The sequence below is a fragment of the Pteropus vampyrus genome, unplaced genomic scaffold, assembly GCF_000151845.1.
Source record: "Pteropus vampyrus isolate Shadow unplaced genomic scaffold, Pvam_2.0 Scaffold95, whole genome shotgun sequence".
Lineage (NCBI taxonomy): Eukaryota > Metazoa > Chordata > Mammalia > Chiroptera > Pteropodidae > Pteropus > Pteropus vampyrus.
In genome coordinates this window covers 2,418,968-2,438,175 of record NW_011888876.1, presented here as the reverse complement: position 1 = coordinate 2,438,175, position 19,208 = coordinate 2,418,968, and the positions used below count along the sequence as shown (strand labels likewise).

The window sequence follows — 19,208 nt, the reverse complement described above, 5'->3', positions numbered from 1 at the left end:
GAGCTGAGCACCTTGTCACATTCGTCCCTTCTGGGACGCAGGGAGGACTTGCAGTCAGCTTCCGTCTGGGTCGGGAGGTTTTGTCTGGTTCCCAGAAAGGAGGTGAGGCCACACGCCCATTCTGTGCGAGAGAAAGTGTGTTTTCCTAGCAGGATAACGGCTCCTTCTCGACCTTCGGTCTTGGATTTCTAATCAGAAGCTAACGGTAATGACGGTGGCAACAACTCGCGTTTCTTCTTCCACCAGGTGACAGGCACTGCACTGTGCTCTTGGCACTCACCGTTTATTTCACTTAATCCCCCCGACGCTCCTTCCTCTGTGGGAGGCACCATTTTCAAGTTATTCCGCAGATGCAGAAGCTGAACGAGACTTTCTGGTGGTGGGACCGGTGTCAAACCCAAATCTGACCCCAGTGCCCAACCGTGAACTGCAGAATATGCCGGATAGTCACTGTCGCAGGTCTTCACCCTCTGGGGAAACCAGGAGAATGGGCTGAAGAGTGTCCCCGAGGACTCTGCCGTGTGGTACAGGGGCCTCAGATGGGGGACCAGGGCCCTCCCTGGGTCAGTTAGCTCTAAAGAAGGAAAGAGTTAGCAGTGGAGGAAGGACCAGTGAGTCTCCATCTTCAGGACCAACCTGGGCCATCGGGACACCTTGTGCCGTGTTGGAGAGGAGCGTTAAGGCGAGGCTGTGAGAATCGTGCAGTAGGGTGCTTGCAAGATGCCCCCCTCGCCCCCCCCCTATGGTCTATAATCCCTCTATAATCCCTCCCCCTTGAGTGTGGGGAGAGCATACTGACTTGGTTCTAACTCATAGAATATGACAGAAATAATAGGACGTCGCTTCTGAGATTGGATTATAAAAAGATGATGCCTTCTGTGTTGGGCGCTTTCTCTCTCTTTCTTGTGGCTCACACAGCCTTGGGGAATCCAGCCGTCATGTGCTTGGCGGTTGTGTGGAGAGGCCCATGCGGCCGGGGATTGAGACCTGCCAACGACCCCGTGAGCGAGCTTGGAAGCAGACTCTGCGTAAGTGGAGCCTTCGGATAAGACTGCGGCCCCAGCCAATAGGTTGACCGTGTCACTTGAGATACCTTGAGCTGGAGGCGCCCAGCTAGCATCCACGCCAATTCCTGACCCACAGAAACTGCAAGATAATTAATGTGTATTGCAGGCTGCTAAGTTCATGGATGACCTGTCACACCAGCACCTTGCACACAATCTTTATCCCTACCCCACGTTTATTATTCTGTTGCCCCATCTGTATGGGGACAAAATCAGGAGTAAAACTCAACACACGGAAGACTGTAAAATTGGCCTCTGGGGAGCCGACAGTGCTAGGTCCCCGTGAGAAGCTAATTTTGAGGGGAGGACATCCTGTGGGCGGAGGGTGTGGTCCCCCTTGGAGGGGTGATGAATCTCGCAGCTCCCTAGGGAGGAGAGGTGCCCGAGGAGGGCCGAAGGCGCCCCCCGTCAGCGTTCCCCCCGTCAGCATTTGCCGGCCTTTGGAGTGTAGCGCGTCCGGACGTTCCCTCGCCCAGGAAGGGCTGACGGGGAAGCATGGCCACTAGAAAGGCGGGGCTCAGGAGTGGCCTCCAGCACCCGCTCCTTCTCCTAACCTTCTTCATGACAGAGGTAGGCCACTGCTTGTTGCACAACTCGTTCACACTGAAAAGCCTGTAAAGGATAAAGTGAAAATCCCGTCTTCCTCTCCTGTGCCCCAGAGGCATCCGCTGGTCACAGTTGGTGTGTACCCTCCCAGACGTCTAATCTGCGTGTGCAAACGCGAGTGCGTGCGGGGGCGTGCGGATAACACCGTGCCTTTTAGCCAGAACAGGGACGTTTCCTAGGTGTTGTTCTGCCCCTTACTTCCCGTTCCACTTGAAGCGTCGCGGATACTCACCGGCAGCAAACGCAGACCTCGTTCGTCCTTCCCGGTGGCCCCGTGGCTCCTGCAGACCCCGAGCGACTTGAGGGCAGTGGCCTGGACGCGTGCCGATCGGTTTAGCCATGCCCTGACCCGTCAACATTTCGGTGGTTCCTGCCTTCTCCCTCTGACGGGACGCCCGCGAGCACCCCATCCGCGTGTCTTCACCCGCCCGTCAGAGGTGGGTGCCAGACGCGGGGTTGCTGGGACAGACTCCTCGCGCCTCTGTTTGTGAGAGCTGGGGCTGGAGCGCCCTCCAAGGGGCCGCCGCTCCGCCTCCGGCAGCAGAGTGCGCGCGTGCCCGTCTTCCCCACTCACCAACGCGGGATGTTGCCAGCCTTTCTTATCTACTATAAAATGCTAGGCGAAAGATGGCTTCTCCTTTTAATACACATGTCTCTTCCTACCAGTTTTTTGTGCTCTTGGAAGAGAAGCTGTTTTCCTTCCTCAAACATATGTTCCCCAGACTCTCCTGGGCCCGGGGTTAGGCAGCCTGTGGGTCTCCATACCCTGCTCCTCCAGCTGCTCAGCCGCCCTCTGCTTCTGCTTCTGTGTCCTGAGTACCTGTGCTGAATGCCTCTCCCTGTGCCCCGGCACAGCCCTGCACTGCCCTCATCCGTGAAAGGCTACCTGGCCGTCGGGTTCCCGTGGAGGAGGCTGACGGAAATCCATCCCCCGGCACACTTGCCTGGGCGGAGGTCAGCGTTGCAGGCGCCGGCGAGGCTCAGTGCTGCTTCTCATTCCTTCCCCTCTTTGAGATGACTAGGGCGTTGGCCTCTGTCATCACACAGCCCCAGAGGGGAATTCTAACTCCATCCTCTCTACATTAGCTCCCTGTCTGGGCTCAGGGCCACTCCCAGCTCTGCTAAGGGGGCAGGGCCAGTGTGGCCTGTCCATCCTTGCCCAAGGAGCTCTCTCTCTGTCGTGAGATGCCTCTCAGCTTCAGGAAGGTTCATGTGCTGAAGAAGAGCGGAAAGGGGGCACCGCTGACCAACTCTAGAGCCAGATTTATCACGGCCGTCGACGAGCAGGGGCTGGGACCGCCAGATGGCCTGCCCACTGGAGGGGCCGCCGTGGAAGGGCTGTGGGAAGGCCGCATGCCTGGGAGGGATGGTCTCTGCCCGGTTCCCACGCGTGGGCTAAGCTGACCCAGGATGCCCCCGGTCAGGAGAGATGGGGACACTCGAACGTCACGGTGATGGTTGGTACTAAGGTACCGTGTCCATGACTGGTGGATCCCGGACTAGGGCTGGCTCAGGCCTGACTCTGGGATCTGAGCCAGGCATGGAGGTGGGAGATGAGCCACCGCATCTGGGACCCAGTTACCAGGTGACATAGACGAGGTGACATAGACCAGGTAGAATCGGCGCACGAGGGGACGACCAAACCAGCCACAAGTGAGACGCTGTGAGTGCAGTGGGCGGGGCTGAGCCCGCAGCTTGTAGGACAAGTGGCTGTCTCGTCACACAGGAAGGGAGGAGGGCAGAGTCCAGCAGCTTTAGCCCCGACCAAGGGTTGGAAGCCCCAGGAAGCTGTGAAGATTCTCCATCATCGCCCTCCGTTACTCTGTGCCCTGCCCAATCAGGCAAGCAGCCCTGAACCGGTTCTCCGACATCTGGAGACCTGGTGTCCGTCCAGACGCTTCTGCACGGCCACGCTGGCCGACTCCCTCACAGACCCGCTCCTGTGGGCAGGAGGCCCCAGGCCAGAAGGATTCTAAGACGTACTAGGGAGTGATGAAAGCCGAGAGAGGAGCCTTGGTTGTTTCATTTCGTCCTTGGGGACAGTGATCTAACGCTGCAGGGCCCGGAGCTCAGATCCTGAGCGTTCCGGGCTGCGTGCTCTGGGTGAAGTCACTTAACACCTCTGAGCCTCAACTTTCTGTGTCGAAGGGAGGGTAATAATCGAACTCACTTCATAGGGTCGTCGTGAGGGTTTAGAGAGACACGCATGGTGCCTGGCGCATGGAGGGCCCCCCACAGACGGTAGGTGGCATGAGTGTCACCCCGAGCAGAGCGCTGCCAGGAAGACTCCCCGCAGTGGGGACCTTGTTGCTCTTGTATCCACAAGGGCTATTGAGAAACTCGGGGATCCAGGGAAGGGCAGGGAGCACCCCCTCCGGGTGCAACCAGGTGTCACGTTTAGTGACCCAGCTGGGCCTGGAGGGTTAGAGGCGTCTCCGGGGTAGGGGCGGGGTCGTAAAGGGAGGGGCTGGGGAATAGGACACAGTCTCACTCACGAGTAGGGGGGACGGACTCCATCTAGCTGGCAAACTGTGGTCCCTGGAGAGAATGGGGACCAACAGCAGCTGGAGGAGAGTCTAGACACTTTCTGGATACAGACGCAGCTAATGGCTTCCTTTTCTGGGAACCCAGGAACGCCCCCACCTCTCCCACTCACAGAACTCCAGCAGCAGTGTGCACTTCACCCACTCTGCTCCGAGGCAGGGTTGATGAGATTGAGGTGGACACCCCCGCACACCCCGCTGCGCGAGGGGCCAGTCGGACCCTCTGGCCGGGGAGTTAGCGCTGGAATGGAGAGGTGCTTGTCAGTCTTTGCTGGCACTTGGACCAGGAGGACGTGTGAGCTCAGGAATTCTGTGCTGGGCAAAGCAGATGGGCTCACAATGAGAAACAGAGAGAGAGAGCGAGAGAGAGAGAGCGAGAGAGAGAGAGAGAGAGAGAGAGAGAGCGAGTGAGCGCGCCTGCAAGCAGGGATGAGGAGCAGGAGGAGCTGAGAAGGCGGCCTCCTCGCCTCTGGACGGCTGTCCAGCCAGTTTCTGGTTCCTGGCCCGCACGGGGCCCAGCTGTGTCCCGGCTCATGGACTCGGGGAGATACCTCGTGTCCTTATGTAACCAGCCTATTATGCGAGCTGGACCCAGTCAGGTGTAAGAAGAAACCAACTTCATTTTTTCCCCAGGGTCCTTTCCAGCCTACACTCTGGACCAGCTTTATTCCCAGCCGACGCTGCGAACTTAGGAGGCCCCTTCGTCTTCCTGCCGTTAGGCATGAGAAAGCCCCGTCGTTGCCTCCCGTGTCCACAGAGGACACGTTCTAACCCTCACGTCATTCCAGACGGTCGAGTGTCGTAATCAGAAGGCTGGACTCCTGCAACCGGCCCAGCCTCGGAGGCCTGGGCTGGGGACAGGCACACGGCCGCCTCTGCCCCGCATCGCGCCGACCGCCGCCTTCCCCGCGTGCTGCCTGCTGCTGTGCGTGGCCCTCGGGGTTAGGACAGGGGCGAGGGAGGGGCGGGAGGGAGATCAGGGGCCATCTCACGCGGCTGGCTCGGCCGTAATCCCGAGCTCGTGCCCGTGTCCTTTTTCCCTCTTTGCTGTCTTTTCTCCCTTTTTTGCTGTTGCTGCTTCAGACCGTCTCTTCTGGGCATCTCTGACTCGGTTCCCCGAGGGTGACGCTTCTCCAGCTGACCGCTTACGACTCCTTGCTGGGCTCCTGGGCCACCTGCACCGCCCCCCGCCCCTCCACCGCCCCGATCTAGGCTGCCCCCTGGCTCCTGTGAGACCAGTGTCCATGCTCCGCGGCCAGGTGCTTCCAGCGGGTCAGGCTCACTGTCCTCTGCCTCGGGCCTGTGGACTTTTGAGGCATGAGTCGATCACAGTGCTCAGGCTCGCCCGTGCCAAATTCCCGAAAAGGTCCCTTGAAGTCCCTCTCACTTGATTTAGGGTGACGGGGGGAACCCACCCTCCTGGAGGTGGTGGGGAACAACTCGTCCCCCCACACCAAGATACTTTTCCTCACTGTGTCCCCATCAGTCTGGGGCCCCCCTTCGAAGGAGTGGCCTTGTCGCTGCTCTAGCGTGGCTGACGCGTGGCAGCCTTTGGCATCTAGGCGAACCCGAGGCAGAAAGAGTAGAGTGCCTGTTTAACATTTTGTCACACTTTTTGTTTAAGCCAGTTGTCTGGCTTTCTCAGTAACCAGGAGCCTTTATGAGACTGTGTAAAACAGACGAGGTGGCCGTGGGGGTCAGGGAGGACCCTGGAACCCCCAAAGAGCATCCGTGGGCCGTGAGCATCGTAGACGCCCACACACATCGCTGTCAGTAGTTCGAAGGCTTCCCTTTTCAATCTTGCTCAAATCGACGAGATTTGGGGGACCCCCGGGGTCCTGTTCAGTGTCACTTGCTTGGGGAACATCGCTGTCTTCCTGCCACGTTTCCTACATGAGCGCAGCAGCTGGATGCCCTCCAGGGACTAGGATATTGGCCCAAGCTGGGATGTGGGGGGTTTGACGGACCGGGGAAAGTTGGGGTTTCGCTGACTTCCCTCTGGCTTACAGATGCACTCACCACGGAGTAACAGCAGGACTTTGGTGACTGTGGGCCTTAAAGGTCACTGGGCACGTGGGTGAGGAGGGGAGTGTCGATGTGGGTCGGTCAGACCCAGGGGCCACCGGCTGCGTTTGCCGGTGGGTGCAGCTCCCCACCAGGCGCTCAGGCGTGGCACTGAGTGCCGCTCTCTCGTCGCCTCCTTCCCTCCTTGGGTGCTGTTCCCCTCCCCCGCTCTGCTCTAGGAGAGCGGGTTCCACATCTCCGGTGGGCTCGTCCCTTCCTCTCCTTCGGGGAGTGATGTGACCAAGACTCAGGTGTGGGTATCGGGGTGAGAATTGGGAGAATCAGCTGGTTTCGCAGCCTGCTTTTGTGAACCAACTAGTTTAGAAAAGGGGTGGCTGCGCCTCATCTGGCTTGGCTTCCCAGAGCCCTCTGTTTTGCGGTTTGGACCCAGAACCAGTGACTGGTGAGGTCAGACCCCATTTTCCTTTGCCATTGTCCCCCACGCTGCACCCCAGGTATGTTGGGGAGGACTAGCTATGGTCTGGGCCAAGGTTAAAATAATCTCACCAAAGAGCATCCACATTCCACTGTGACCCCCAAAACTGACCAGGGGTTTGGGAGAACGGAGTCGTGAACTCTTAGTGCGTGCCCGCCACCCGGAACCTTCTGGACTAACTGCTGCTAGGGCGTTTTGACCAGCAGTCCGACCATGAGCCTCATTTTCTCTTCCTCTGTGACGTGAGAACAGCCCACCTTCACAGGGCCCTGTGGGGGTCACACGGGAGAGCAGAAGTCCAATCCTAGGCACGCAGGAGGCGTCAGTAAACATCAGTCTCTCCCCAGCTTCAGCTTTGCTCTTGTACGGTCATTAAGAAGAGGGATTTCTGGGTCCAGAGGTAAAAGTGCATTTTAAACTCTGGTATATACATCGCCAGATTCTCTTCAAAAATATTGTGTCAATTTATAATTTTACCCAGAGTAAATTTTTCTCCACTCCCTTGCCAACATGGAGGTTGGCATCTTTTTCATCTCTGCCAACCCAGTAGGCGCCGTGTGATGGCTTAGGCTCGATTTAATGCACCTCCCTGCTCGTTTCTGAGTTGGCACCTTTTTTCGTTTGCTGGCCGTTTGTGAGTCTTCTAGTGTTTGTGTGCTTTTTACCAAGTTTTCTGTCACAGTGCTGGTCCCTTCTTAATCTGAAGGCATTCTTTGCGTGGCGTGAATATTAATCTTGTGTTTTTTGTCTTATTTAATATTTGCCTTTCAATCTCAGTCATGCTTCGTTTAGTTTTTCGGGAGGGCAGAAACTTTGGGGCTTTCTTCAGTTACATCCTTTCGTCTTTTCCCTGACGGTTTTGGGGTTTCCAGTCGTGCCTAGAGCTACTTCGCTGGGCACGGGTTTGTGTTACGGGAAGGTGCTTCTGGCAGTGCGTGCGGAAGCTGGAATGGAATGAGGGGCTCCTGGTGCAGTAGCCGAGGGGAGAGGGGATGCCCACTGAGGCAGAGGAGAGAGCCTGCCTGGAGGGCCGGGTCGACCTTGTGCCGGGGAGGGAGAGGTCTTCATTTTTGACCTGAGCGGTTGAGTCGATGGTGCCATTTGGTGAAATGGGGCCAGACCTGGAGGAAGGTCTGTTAGGTGTTGACTGCACCGCTTCCGAGGTGTTCCCAGGACATCCAGGGCGTGGCTGGATGTGGGGAGGTGGCGCTCCAGAGAGCCCTCGTGGCCCGAGGTGCTGTCATGGGGCTTCCAGGGGCGTAAATGGAAACCAGAGATGGGGAGGGTGGGATCTGAATGGTTTTGAGTCTCTTCCTGTAGGTGGTCCCAGGAAGGCATTCTGGAACAATGACACACAGTGCAGATACATCCAAATAGCACTCATGGCTTTTATTGCAGATTTGTGTCATTACAAGGATAATCTGGGAATATATTAAAAAAAAACAAAAAACCCTCCCTTTTATATACACAAAACATGCTACATGGTACACTTTGTGAGGATGCTGAGGTAACAGGCATACACCCAGACACGGACAGTACCAAATGCTCCAACACCTCGCACGCCCCGACTCACACGCCCATCGGGAGGGTCTCGCCCTGACACAGTGGTCCCGGCAGTACTGAGTCTGACACCCCACGGCCACCACCCAGGGGGGCCACTGGCCCACGGTTGTTCTGGAACTCACAGGAAGTAGCAAGTTCTCCTTTTCGTGGCACCTGCCTTCTCGGGGGAAGTGTAGTTTGGGGACAAGACACGGACTCTGGTTGGCCTGAGAGCGTGGGACCTTTGGTCTGTAGCCATTCGTGGTCCCAGCGATGATGATGACTCTTCAATCGAATATCTCCTGGGCAAGGCAGGTTGTTATTACTGTGAAGGTTCAAATGACAGGAAGGCTGGAGTGTGAACGGAAAACACAACACTGCGAATACATAATCCGTGTGGCCGGTGCTTAGCTTTGGGGCCCGGCCTTCCCTTTCCTGGCCAGACACCTGGAGTCCGGACAATTCCTATTTGGAGGCCAAGGAATCTCTCCTAGAGAGAAAGGACCACGCGACAGGAAAGGTGAGAAGGTAGGCACGGAGCAGAGAAGACACCTGGGGGTACGAGTGGCCGAGGACGGAGACACACGTGGCACTTACGGGACGGTGTCAGGCGATGGATAAGTGGGTGGGTGGGTGGATGGAGGGCGAAGATCCTGAGGACGGGGAGCAGCGTGGACGTGGAGATGGAGGGGGATTTTGAGATTCGAGCAGGTGCCCAAACGGGTGCTTAAGCGAGGAAGTTGGGACCCCCATGGGAGAGAAAAGCGTTGCGGGCATTCCTGGAAGAATCCAGGCCCGTGGGCGCCCAGGGCGATGCTCTGAGTGGGAGCTGTCCAGTCTGTGATCCGCTCCGAGGCTCAAGTCAGGCAGCGTAATGAAACGCTTTTCTCCTCAGAGGAAAGCTGTTGGCGAGAGCTTCGACATGTGAGAGTTGAATATATGTGTATTTGGGTATATAAGGCAAACCTGTATATGTATCTAGATACACTCCGTGTGGCACATATCTAAATGCACATATACGCGGTACACACGTGCGTGCGCACAGTCGGCTCATGCACATGTGTCTTACGAGGGTATTTTGCAGCTGTGTTTTTATCGTAGGGATTTGAGCTACGTAAAGAAAGACTGGTCTGCAGCCCTGTCCTGTCTGGAAACGTGAGGGGCTGTCTGGTGTGAAGGGAAGTAGCAGAGACAGAGAATACTGTGTCCATCCGGTCCCGCCGCCTGCCGCCGCGGCGCGGGAAAACAGAGCCCCGCGGCCCCAAGGTGGACGGGCGAGGAGCCGCTTCTTGCGCTGGGGCCAGCGTGGCCGGGCAGGCTCCTGGCGAAGGCCGCGAGAGGCCGGGAGGGGAGCTGGCCTAGTGGAAGGTGTTGGGGTTGGGCCGGATCATCATCACCACTTTCTTGAGCGAGTAGGAGCCTCCTCGGAACTCGGCCCAGTAGACCCCATCCTGGTAGCGGCTCCGGTAATGGCCCCCGCGGTACCAGACCCCGTTGAGGTTGGAGTGGGCGCAGGCGTTATACCACCAGCCTCCCTTCTGGTAGTGGGCGCAGTTTCCTGCAGGAGAGAGGCCGGGTGAGGTCTCAGGGAGGAGGCGGTTTTCCCCATGTCTGCTGTTTGCTTGGGGTCTTCAGCAGACCCTCTCTGGAGGGCAGCTGGAGCATGCTTGAGAGGTAGACGGGGCCTCAGACCCGCCCAGACCTGTCTTCGAGGCTCTGGCTAATGAGCTGCATGACCTTGGCCAAGCTACTTGATTTCACCAAGCCACCAAATTCTCACTGCAAAATGAGGATCAGCCTACTGCCTCCCACACAGGACTCTGCGGACGGAAGGAGGGCCCGTGGTTAAGCACTTAGCCCAGGCTTGGTGCAGAGGGAGCGCCGGGGGGACCCCACACCTCAGGTTTAAAGAGAAAACGGAAATGACCCGAGGTGGGGGTGGAGGAGAAGGCAAAAGGATTTTTTTCTTAGGAGTTTAAGAGTCGTAACTATTGGATCAAGAGCCTTTCTAGAATGACAAAGGAAGTGCTTGAGAAAATTCTCTATTCCTCCCCAGCCTGTATTCCAGCCAAATACAGTTTTTATTCTCAAAAGAAAGATATTTTTATGAACCCCTTGGCGCTATCATGTCACGCGAGGCTGTGCTGCCAAGGACAAGCCGTCCAGAACAGCAATGAAAGTGGGCAAGGTGCGGGGGGCGAGCAGGGACACGGCCCCTCACGGGCAGGGGGAGGACGGGGGCCGCCGCCCGCCCGGGCTGCCTGGTTCAAAGCGGGGCTCCCGTTTCCTGATCAGGCCTAGGAAGGGGACCCCCCGCTCAGGGAAAGGGCTGCCCAGTTCTGTTTGTGGGTTGGGGGGCCCCCACAGGGCAGGCGGGCTGGCTGAGGCAGAAAGCTGAGGGGAGGCTCAGCCCCTGCGCCTCAGAGCCCCCGCAGCCCAGGTCTCCCCAGATGGTGACCTGAGGCTACAAGGACCAAGTGGCAGTGCCGGGTCTGGAGGGCAGAGAGAGCCCTCGGCAGCCACGGCCAGCTCCCTGCCGCCAGCAGAGGCCCATCCTAGGCTTGCTGCACACGCTCCAGGGCCCAGGCGCTCACCGCCTCGCCGTCGTGCTGCTGGACAGCCTGGTGGTCAGGGTCACAGAACAGTCTTCTCCCTGCCTCCCACGATGGCCCTGAAGAACGCTGTAGCAACCCCCGTCCCCACTCCCGTCCCCACCCCCGCCCCCGCCCCCGTCCAGCTCTGAGGGTGTCTTCCCACCTTTCCACCCTGATGTGGTGGGAACGGCCTGCTGGGGTGTGGCTGCCGCGGGGACCTGGAGTGAGGACCTCTGTCCTCTGCCTGTCGCAGGTTGCCCTGGGACAGTCCTCAGAGGGGAGGGGCTGGCCTTCGGACCAGGACAGGCGGGAGCTGGGGCAGGAGGGGCCAGGCTTGCCATGAGGACAGACAGCCCTGGCCTGGAGGTGGGTCAGCTCTCTGGCCAGGCCTCCCTGACATTGCCAGCCAGCGAGGGCCTCATCTCAGGGGGTTGGGTGTGGGACTTCGGGGCACAGTTAACTGCAGGGGGTGGGGAGTGGAGTCTGCACTTGTAATTTTCTGTTTTTTTCCCTCGTTTTTAATCTAAGGAAGACCCGGGTGTGAGGCGCGCCACTCTGGCCCCGCTCTGCGAAGGCGGTCTGTGGGCAGGGGGCGGAGGAGCGGACCCCCTGGGGCAGGAGCAGACCAGGCAGCCGGGGCTCTGGCTTCGGTCACCTCCTTTCCCTGCCCTCCCTCTGGGTCTGACTCCACCGCTCCTACCTGTGTAGACGTCATGGTCTCTGTCCAGCGTGGTGAACTGCTTGCCGTTGTGCCAGGTGAAGGAGTCGCCAGCGTTGCCGTGGTAGCGCCCCAGCCGCAGCTTGTAGTACTCGCTCTCGGGCTCCAGGCGGAAGCTGGCGTATTCCGCAAAGACCTTGCGGCCAGACCAGTCCTCCATGGTCACCAGCAGCTTGTAGTTGCCTTGGTTCGTCAGCCAGTAAATGTTCTCCAGGCCCAGCCAGTACTCGCCGTCAATGTTGCCGAACCCTTGCTGGGGAAACGTGGGGGAGCGTTAGTGAGGAGGGCGCGGTGCCCCCAGCTGGCCAGAGGGGCTCAGCCCCGGGCAGATGGGCCCGGGAGCAGGCGGCGTGGGAGGCAGGCCTGGTGCGGGTCATGCCTACTTGATGCGTCACTTTGCTCTTCCGAGTCTCAGTCACGCAGCATCGAGACTGTGCAGAGCGCGCCGGCTCCATGCTGGGCATCGTGGGAACGTGGGGATGCTGCGTGACCTTCGCCGCCTGCTCGTGTAGGGACACGTGTGATGCGGTCAGCGGAGAGCCCAGCACACAGCAGGCATGCAGCGGGTGCTGCTCGGACACATCCCTACCTTCTGTGAGCTTCCGTTCCCTTCCCTGGGGGCGGGCAGAGTGTGAAGGTCCTACGGAAACCCCGAAGTACCAGGCAGGTGTGAATGTGACAAATGTGCTACCTCCACCCATGCTCCTTCCTAGGTCAAAGATCATGGGTTTTGTTATGTTGTTTTTTACATGTAATTTGGGGAGTCATCAGCTGAGTGGTAGCCACTGAAGTCTTGAAAATAGATGGATTCATTAGTAATAATAATAATAATAATAATAATAATAATAGCCAGTGTTTAGTGAGCTAACTGTTATACTGGCACTGTTATTAGAACTTAACATAGGTTAACTTATTAGTTGTCATGTCAACGCTAAGAGTTGGGTGCTATTTTTATCCCCCCTAGAATGGGTCAGCTGAAGCCCAGAGAGGCTCAGGGCCCCAGAGTACCTGAGTGTGAGCCAGGAGTTGAACCAAGAGCCCAGTCTTAACCATCGGGCTCTACGGCCTCTGAGAAAGAGGAGGAGGAAGGAGTTAGGGAGAGTCTTCAGGAACCTCCCAGCGAGGAGGCAGGCAAAGACACAGCCGGTCAGGAGGTGGGTTGGAGGGCTGCGGGGACAGGAAGGGGACACGGCAGCGCCATGGGCGGGTGTCCTGGCCAAGGGAGTTTGTAAGCCTAGGCTCTGGGTGCCGCCGTGCCGCTTCCGAGCTGGGTGACCCTGAGCAACTGCTTCACTTTTTCACCTATAAACGGGGTCATGACCAGTGCCTGCTCCGTCCCAGGGCTGATGTGAGATTAAGTGAGATACTCACGGAAGCCCACGGCGGTACCTGGCCCGCGGCGTAGCGCCACCTCTTTATTTAGGGGCGGGAGGCAGAGGTACGGCCGAGCCCTGGCAGCCCTTTCTGCTATGAGGATGAGCAGTCAGGCCCCCCTGGGAATGGGGAGCCAGAGGACGAGCCCTGGAATTAGGACCCGCTTGTTCCCGCAGCTCCCTACAGCAGGCCCTGGGGGCCTTGCCCCCTTCTTTCCCTCGGGAAGCCCCAGCTGGGAGCGAGATGCTCCCCACACCCCGCTGGAGCGAGGGGCCGCCGGTCCCCGCCCCACCTGTGGGGCTCTGTGGTCTGCACGCCTGACTCTTGTCTTACAGCCGGGTCCCCGCTGTCCCTGGCAGGTTTGCAGAAACGGCCCTGTCAGTGCCCTTCTTGCCTCGGGAGTCTACTGTCTGGGCCTCGCAGGCCCCGACGGGTCAGCACGGGCCTTCCCTCCACGGGGCTCTTTCGCTGGTCAGTCAGGCACCGATGGGCTCCGCCCCTCACCTTGTATGTCTCCCAGTTCCTGAAGAAGTTGACCGAGCCGTCCAGGCGCCTCTGGATGACAGTCCAGCCCCCAGGGTCATGCCTCTGGTCGCACCACACCTGCATGAGACGGTTGGTGTTCTCTGGCTTCACCAGGTAGATGGAGCTGGTGTCATGTCCGTCCTCCAGGGCCTGCAGGCAGTCTCTCCATGGGCCTGGGGACACAGACGTGCACACGTCACAGACCTCCCTGTTGCCTGTCTCCAGGCCACTGAGTCACATTCACCCCTCCCCCCACAAACACACACACACTGCACCCCAAGCAGGCGCAGCCTCCCACAGGGCTCTGGCTGCCGCGAGGGGAGGTACAGCCGCCCCCCTCATCTGCGGTTCGGTTCCGCAGTTCCAGCGCCCATGGTCCACCGTGAAATGGAAAATCCTGTAAATAAACAGTTCATAAGCTTTAAATGGTGCTCTGTTCGGAGCAGCGCAGTGACACCTCATGCCGTCCCGCTCCGTCCTGCCCAGGACGTGCATCACTGCTCTGCCCAGCGTCTCCACGCTGCCCACGCTGCCCACGCTGCCCGCCCGCTACTCACTTAGCGGCCGTCTCGGTTATCAGGTCGACTGTCGTGGCATCACAGTGCCTGTGTTCAGGTCACCCTTACTCTGCCTAGTAACGGCCCCGATGCACAAGGGTAGTGAGGTCAGCGATTCGGAAATGCCAAGAAGCCATAAAGCGCTTCCTTTAAGTCAAAAGGTAAAAGTTCTCTACTTAAGAAAGGAAAAAATTGTACGCTAAGGTCGCAGTAAGAATCAATGTTCTCCCCATGAAATTGTGAAGGAGGAAAAAGATACTTGTGCTAGTTTGAGAGGAAATAGTCATACAACTTCATTATAGTTTATCATTATTTTTATTTTTAGTTATTATTATTACTCTTACTGCGTCTAATTTACAAATTTAACTTTAGTGGTTTCAGACATCCACTGGGGGTCTTGGAGTGAGGAGGGGCCACTGTAATGTGATATAAAGACAAGAGCCCAGGGCTGGGGGTCAGGGCTGGACTCCAAGCCCGCGTGGCCCTGATCCCTGGGGTGTGACCCGGGCAAACCTCCTTACCGCTCCACGCTTCGGTTTCCCTAGTTGGCGGGAAGGAGCTCATCTTTGCCTCGTTCTGGGTCTTAAGGATTACCGAGATCATTTGCCTGGAGATCTTGGAGTGGTTTTTCTTTTAAAGTTGGCGATATTGACAAAAGGAGACGCATGCCCGCTGAAAGGCAGCGGTATTAATCAGCGCTGCGGGCCCCAACGCCTGTCCGTCAGGGAGACCGGCCCACTGCCCGCACGGAGCCCCGAGCCCCGAGCCCCGAGCACCCTGGGCTGAGGTCGCTGGAGGCACGTCCGTTCCGACCCCACACTCGCGTCTTCAGTGACAGTGCTCCGTGACCATTGCTGCCGTTTCTGATGAGGGGCCCAAGCAGGGCCCAGAGTTTGGCTGCGCAGCCAGCATTTTTGGGGCATTTCTAGGATTCAGCCCCTGGCCTCCAAACGTCTTGGAGGGGACCAGATTCCCTTTCGGCTCCGTCTGTGTTTTTCTCACGCGAAGCTCACCGCCGGCCAGATGCTCAGAGGTCTCTCTCTGTTTCATAGTCAGGCCCGTGAACTTAAAGGATGGTGTCTAGGACACACCTAACCCATGGTTCTCCTCTGAAACGGAGACCAGACGCATTCCGTGATTTTTCTGTGACTTTACCGAGCTCGGGCAGCCCACCCAGAAAGAGTGGGTGTCTCTGGGAGTGTGACTAGCTGCTGTAGGCCTTCTGCCATCCCCGCTCCCATCTCTCCTGGTGGTGTCCTGTGTTTGGGTGTCAGCCCCATCAACAAGGAGGTGCAGACTTGAGTCACCAAAGTCCAAGAAGCTGGGTTCTTCCATCTTCACCTGAGGAACCGCGAGGAGGTTTTCAGGACTTAGCCACTAAACTCCATATTTTAAAACAACATCACCATGCTTTGCTTCAGCTTCTCTTCAAAACACTTCCCCAACCGGGATCAAAAACGCTAGTAAAATTCCAGCTTGTTTTTTCTATTAGTTTGTTTGTTTATTCAACAGCTGTTTGTTAGGCTCCGGCTCTGGCAGGTACTATGCTGGCAGCCACAGCCCAGGGCAGGGCAGGGCTGCTCTGTTGCCCAGCAATGGAAGACCCACCTCGGCAGCCTCCTCTCCACTTGAGTTCCCGTGGAGCTAGTCCTCTCCCCTCTGTGTGGGGGGAGGGGTTGGGGGAGGCGTAACACAGGTGGCAGGTGTACACAACTTCGCTGGTGTAGATCAAACGTCTCAAATTCCTTCCTGGCTGGTGGTTGGGCTTAATTAGTTCACACATGACGGTAAAACAGGAAAAGTTTAGGTTTTTTTGGTCTTTGTCACACATCTCAGGCGGGCTTTTCCTGAGCCCAGGCAGCTGTGTGTGAGCATCACACCTGAAACCTGCCAGAAGGGTGGGGGGCTGTCTGGCTCAGCCCTCTGTGCTTAGTGCCCAACACCGAGAAGAAAGGTTGGTGTGGGTGCCTCCCGCTGACAGTTAACCCCGAGGCTTCTCTCTTCATTCTCCAGGGACAGGCTCCTCACCCATGTCCCTGTCCGCCAGCCCTCTGTCCCTCCAAGGGGCGGGGCAGCACCCCCACGCGCCGCCCTTAGCAGATGTGGCACGATCGGCTCCTTCCTTCTTTGCCCTGTGCCTCTTCCTTCCTGGGAAGGGGAGGCCAGACTTCCAGAAAGAGCATTCATGAAGGAGAAAAACGTTCCGGTTGTGTTCGGCCCACAGCCCCAGGGACTAAGGCAGAGAATAGGCGTCTGTCCCTGACAGCTGGAGCAGAGCGTGCAGTAGGCGTGGAGGCCGCCCAGCTCCTTACCGCGGCGGAGGCACAGGAGAGGCCATTCGATGCGAAGGCTGGCGCCGAAGACCCCGGCGAAGCCTGCAGAGTCACACCCACTGCGAACCAGCAGCCAGACCCCTCACTGCAGAGCCGCCACGGGGCTCCCGTGGGGTTCTTGGACGGAAAAGCAGCTTCGAAGGAGGCACCATGTAAGGACAGGCTCTGAGGCCACAGGAGAGGGCAGGTCAGCTTCGTGGCTCCCAGCCTGAGCTACTTCTGTGGGTCCCATCAGAGGTTTCAGCTTTACCTTTGACATTTCTACAAAGAGCTCTTTAAAAGGCATGTGTTTTAAAATGATCCGGGGTCATCGATCCCTTTAAGAATTTGGGGAAAGCTCTAGATCCTCTTCAGAAAAATGCACAGACTCACAGTTTTGCTCATAATTTCAGAAGGTAAATGGACTTCCAAACCCCAGGTTACGAACCCCTGGCTCTAAGAGAGTCCCAGCTGGAGAACAGTAACAGTAAAATACTGCCACTAGCCAGCGTGTTCTGAGCACCTGCCGTGTGCCCTGTCCATGAAATGACACACGCATCCTCCCGACACACCTGAGGTGGGCAGTAGTCTTCCCATTTTACAGCTGAGAAAATTGGAGCATGGAGGCAGGTGACAACCCCGATGTCACAGGGCTGGTGAGGGGCAGGTCTGGTATCAGAACCCAGGTGGTCCGGGTAGAGTCCAGAGCTCACACTCCAGAGTTTTCCTCTGTTCCTCCAACGATAATGAACTCCAAGGTGGGGGACCCGGGCTGACTTATCTCTGTGTCCCTAAGACTATTTTTAATGTTTGCCAGTCAGGCAGGTTAAAAACATTAAAATTTACTCTTTTTCTTTGTCAAGGTGTCAAGGACGATTTTTCTCCTGTGCTTACTTTTTGGTGTCCTTTGCCCATTTTTCAATTATTTTAGTATCTTTTATGATGTAGAAGAAGTTTTCCCTTCCTTTAAATATTTTTTTAAAGGCAAATCTGGCAGTTCTTTGCTTTAAGGCTTTTAGGTATGGCACGCTTTCTGAAACCACGGAGTATGTATGGAATAGTATAGAAGTGTTTAGTATTTTCTGCTATTACAAAAACAAGAAACAAAAAACACCTCCACACGCCTCCTGCTCCTGCCATCTTGCTTGATGCCCAGGACTCATTCGCTTTCATCAGTAACCATGTTTTCAAACGATTTTCCCTCAGAAACCCACGCAGAGCTGTAGCAGATCCCACGCATTCAAACACATTCCTCATCCCGCACTCATGGCACCAGTGGTCAGAAAATTAAACGGTGGGTGAAAATCAGTCAGAAAAATGCTTAGCACTGAAAAATCGACAGCCGTAAAACGATCAAGTAGCAGAAAACGGCAGCGGTGGGATTATCACGTGGCTCCATTTAAATGGCTGATTCAAAACGTCCTGCTTGGATGAGAAATCTGTGCCTGTCACAAATACACAGTGTCGTGTGGAGGGCCAGGCGAGGTGTCCGGCTTCGACGGAGGATGCTGTGGAGGAAGCGTGGGGCTGTGGACAGAACCCTTCTCTTGGAGTCTGGACCCCTCGGCTCAAACCTTGGGTGGCCTCACCTCCCCACAGTGGGACTTTGGGCAGTTCCTCGACCCTCAGTTACTTCTTCTGTAAACGGGGCAGAGGACTCTCCCTCGTCTGAGGCTCCCACGACCGCGAGGGCAGCAGCAGCAGGCCGACCAGGGCAGGAGCCGGCAAGGGTTCTCCTTCCTTGACAGACGCAGGCTGACAGCTTTGACATTGTCCACGCTCCACCTCCCCCCTCCCCAACAAACGAGGTCCTGGATCTGCTCTTGAATTTCCAAGACTAAATGCAAGATTATTGACTGATCGATGTTTCCACAAAGGCGCATTATGAAAGTCAGGATTTCAGTGGAGGGGGCCACAAAGATACGTTGAAGTGACGAGTGGGAATCTTGTTTTGTTAATGAAACTGCATTGTCAGTGTGCAGCGGGCAGAGCTGTCCCCTTGGGCAGTGCAGAGTGCCCAGGCGGGGTTTCGCTTGGCTCCCGTCGGAAGGGGCAGCCCGGCCCGGAGCAGTGGGCCAGCATTAACTCGGCAGCACCACGGCTCCGAGTGGAGCAAGCACCCGACCTCACCTCTCTAAGGACCTGATTTACACTCTCGTTGGAGTGGCAGCTGGAACGTCCCACGTGGAGGGACTTGCAGCCGCCATGGCCAAGCTTATCTGCGTGGTTCCTGAGCGAAGCCACACAGGATGTAGAAAGCACACGGGACCTGGAGTCAGGAGGCCTGAGGGAGAAGGGAGATGGCAGCAAGACCGCAAAGTGTGCAGGTCGTGGGCCACCAGATCCCAGTGTGAAACCCAGTCAGCGTAGAGGAAATCAGGTTTGGGCACCAGCCTCCTCTCCCTGCTTCCTTCCTCCTCTCTGGGGTTCTCGGCAGGGGTCAGGCACACAAGGCCTCCCAGGAAACAAGGAACCACTTACTGATGGCTGATGCGGGGCACACTATCCCCAGTGCATGGCCTTCCTGGTGAGGTGGGGCTGCAGCTTGCAGCCAGGCCGGACCTAAGAGCGGCTTCTAGTCCGTCTCCTCCTGGGCCTGGGGCAGACCAGCTGCAGCCTGACCAGCCCACCCAGGCCCCATGGAGAAAGGGCTCACCAACTACGTCAGCTCTCAGTACAGTCACCCCACCCCCTCCCCCCCACTAGGGAAAGGTGGCCCCATGACTATCTGACCAGGTTGGCCAGCGGCTCCCCTTGAGGCCAGGAGCTATGAAGTGGGTAGACAGTGGGGCCTCTGCGGGCAGGAGTGATGTCTGTTCACCCTGGCTGCGCCTGGGGCAGGCAGAGACGGGCAGTCTCTCCTGGCCATGAGC

General features: G+C 57.3%; 2 protein-coding genes across 2 annotated transcripts in view; one reads left to right on the top strand and one right to left on the bottom strand.

Moving 5' to 3' along the window:
* The window catches only part of RALGPS1 (Ral GEF with PH domain and SH3 binding motif 1), a 262,710-nt gene that overhangs the window by 113,031 nt on the left and 130,471 nt on the right, over nucleotides 1-19,208 (top strand). The gene's annotated exons all lie outside the window — the stretch shown is intronic.
* ANGPTL2 (angiopoietin like 2) overlaps nucleotides 8,078-19,208 on the bottom strand; it is a 48,512-nt gene continuing 37,381 nt past the window's right edge. Inside the window, exons 3-5 of the mRNA XM_011364269.2 lie at nucleotides 13,446-13,639; nucleotides 11,550-11,820; nucleotides 8,078-9,813 (exon numbers count right to left, since the gene is read on the bottom strand). Coding sequence (XP_011362571.1) covers nucleotides 9,614-9,813; nucleotides 11,550-11,820; nucleotides 13,446-13,639 — 665 coding nt within the window. The 3' untranslated portion in view covers nucleotides 8,078-9,613. The remainder of the gene's footprint in view (nucleotides 9,814-11,549; nucleotides 11,821-13,445; nucleotides 13,640-19,208) is intronic.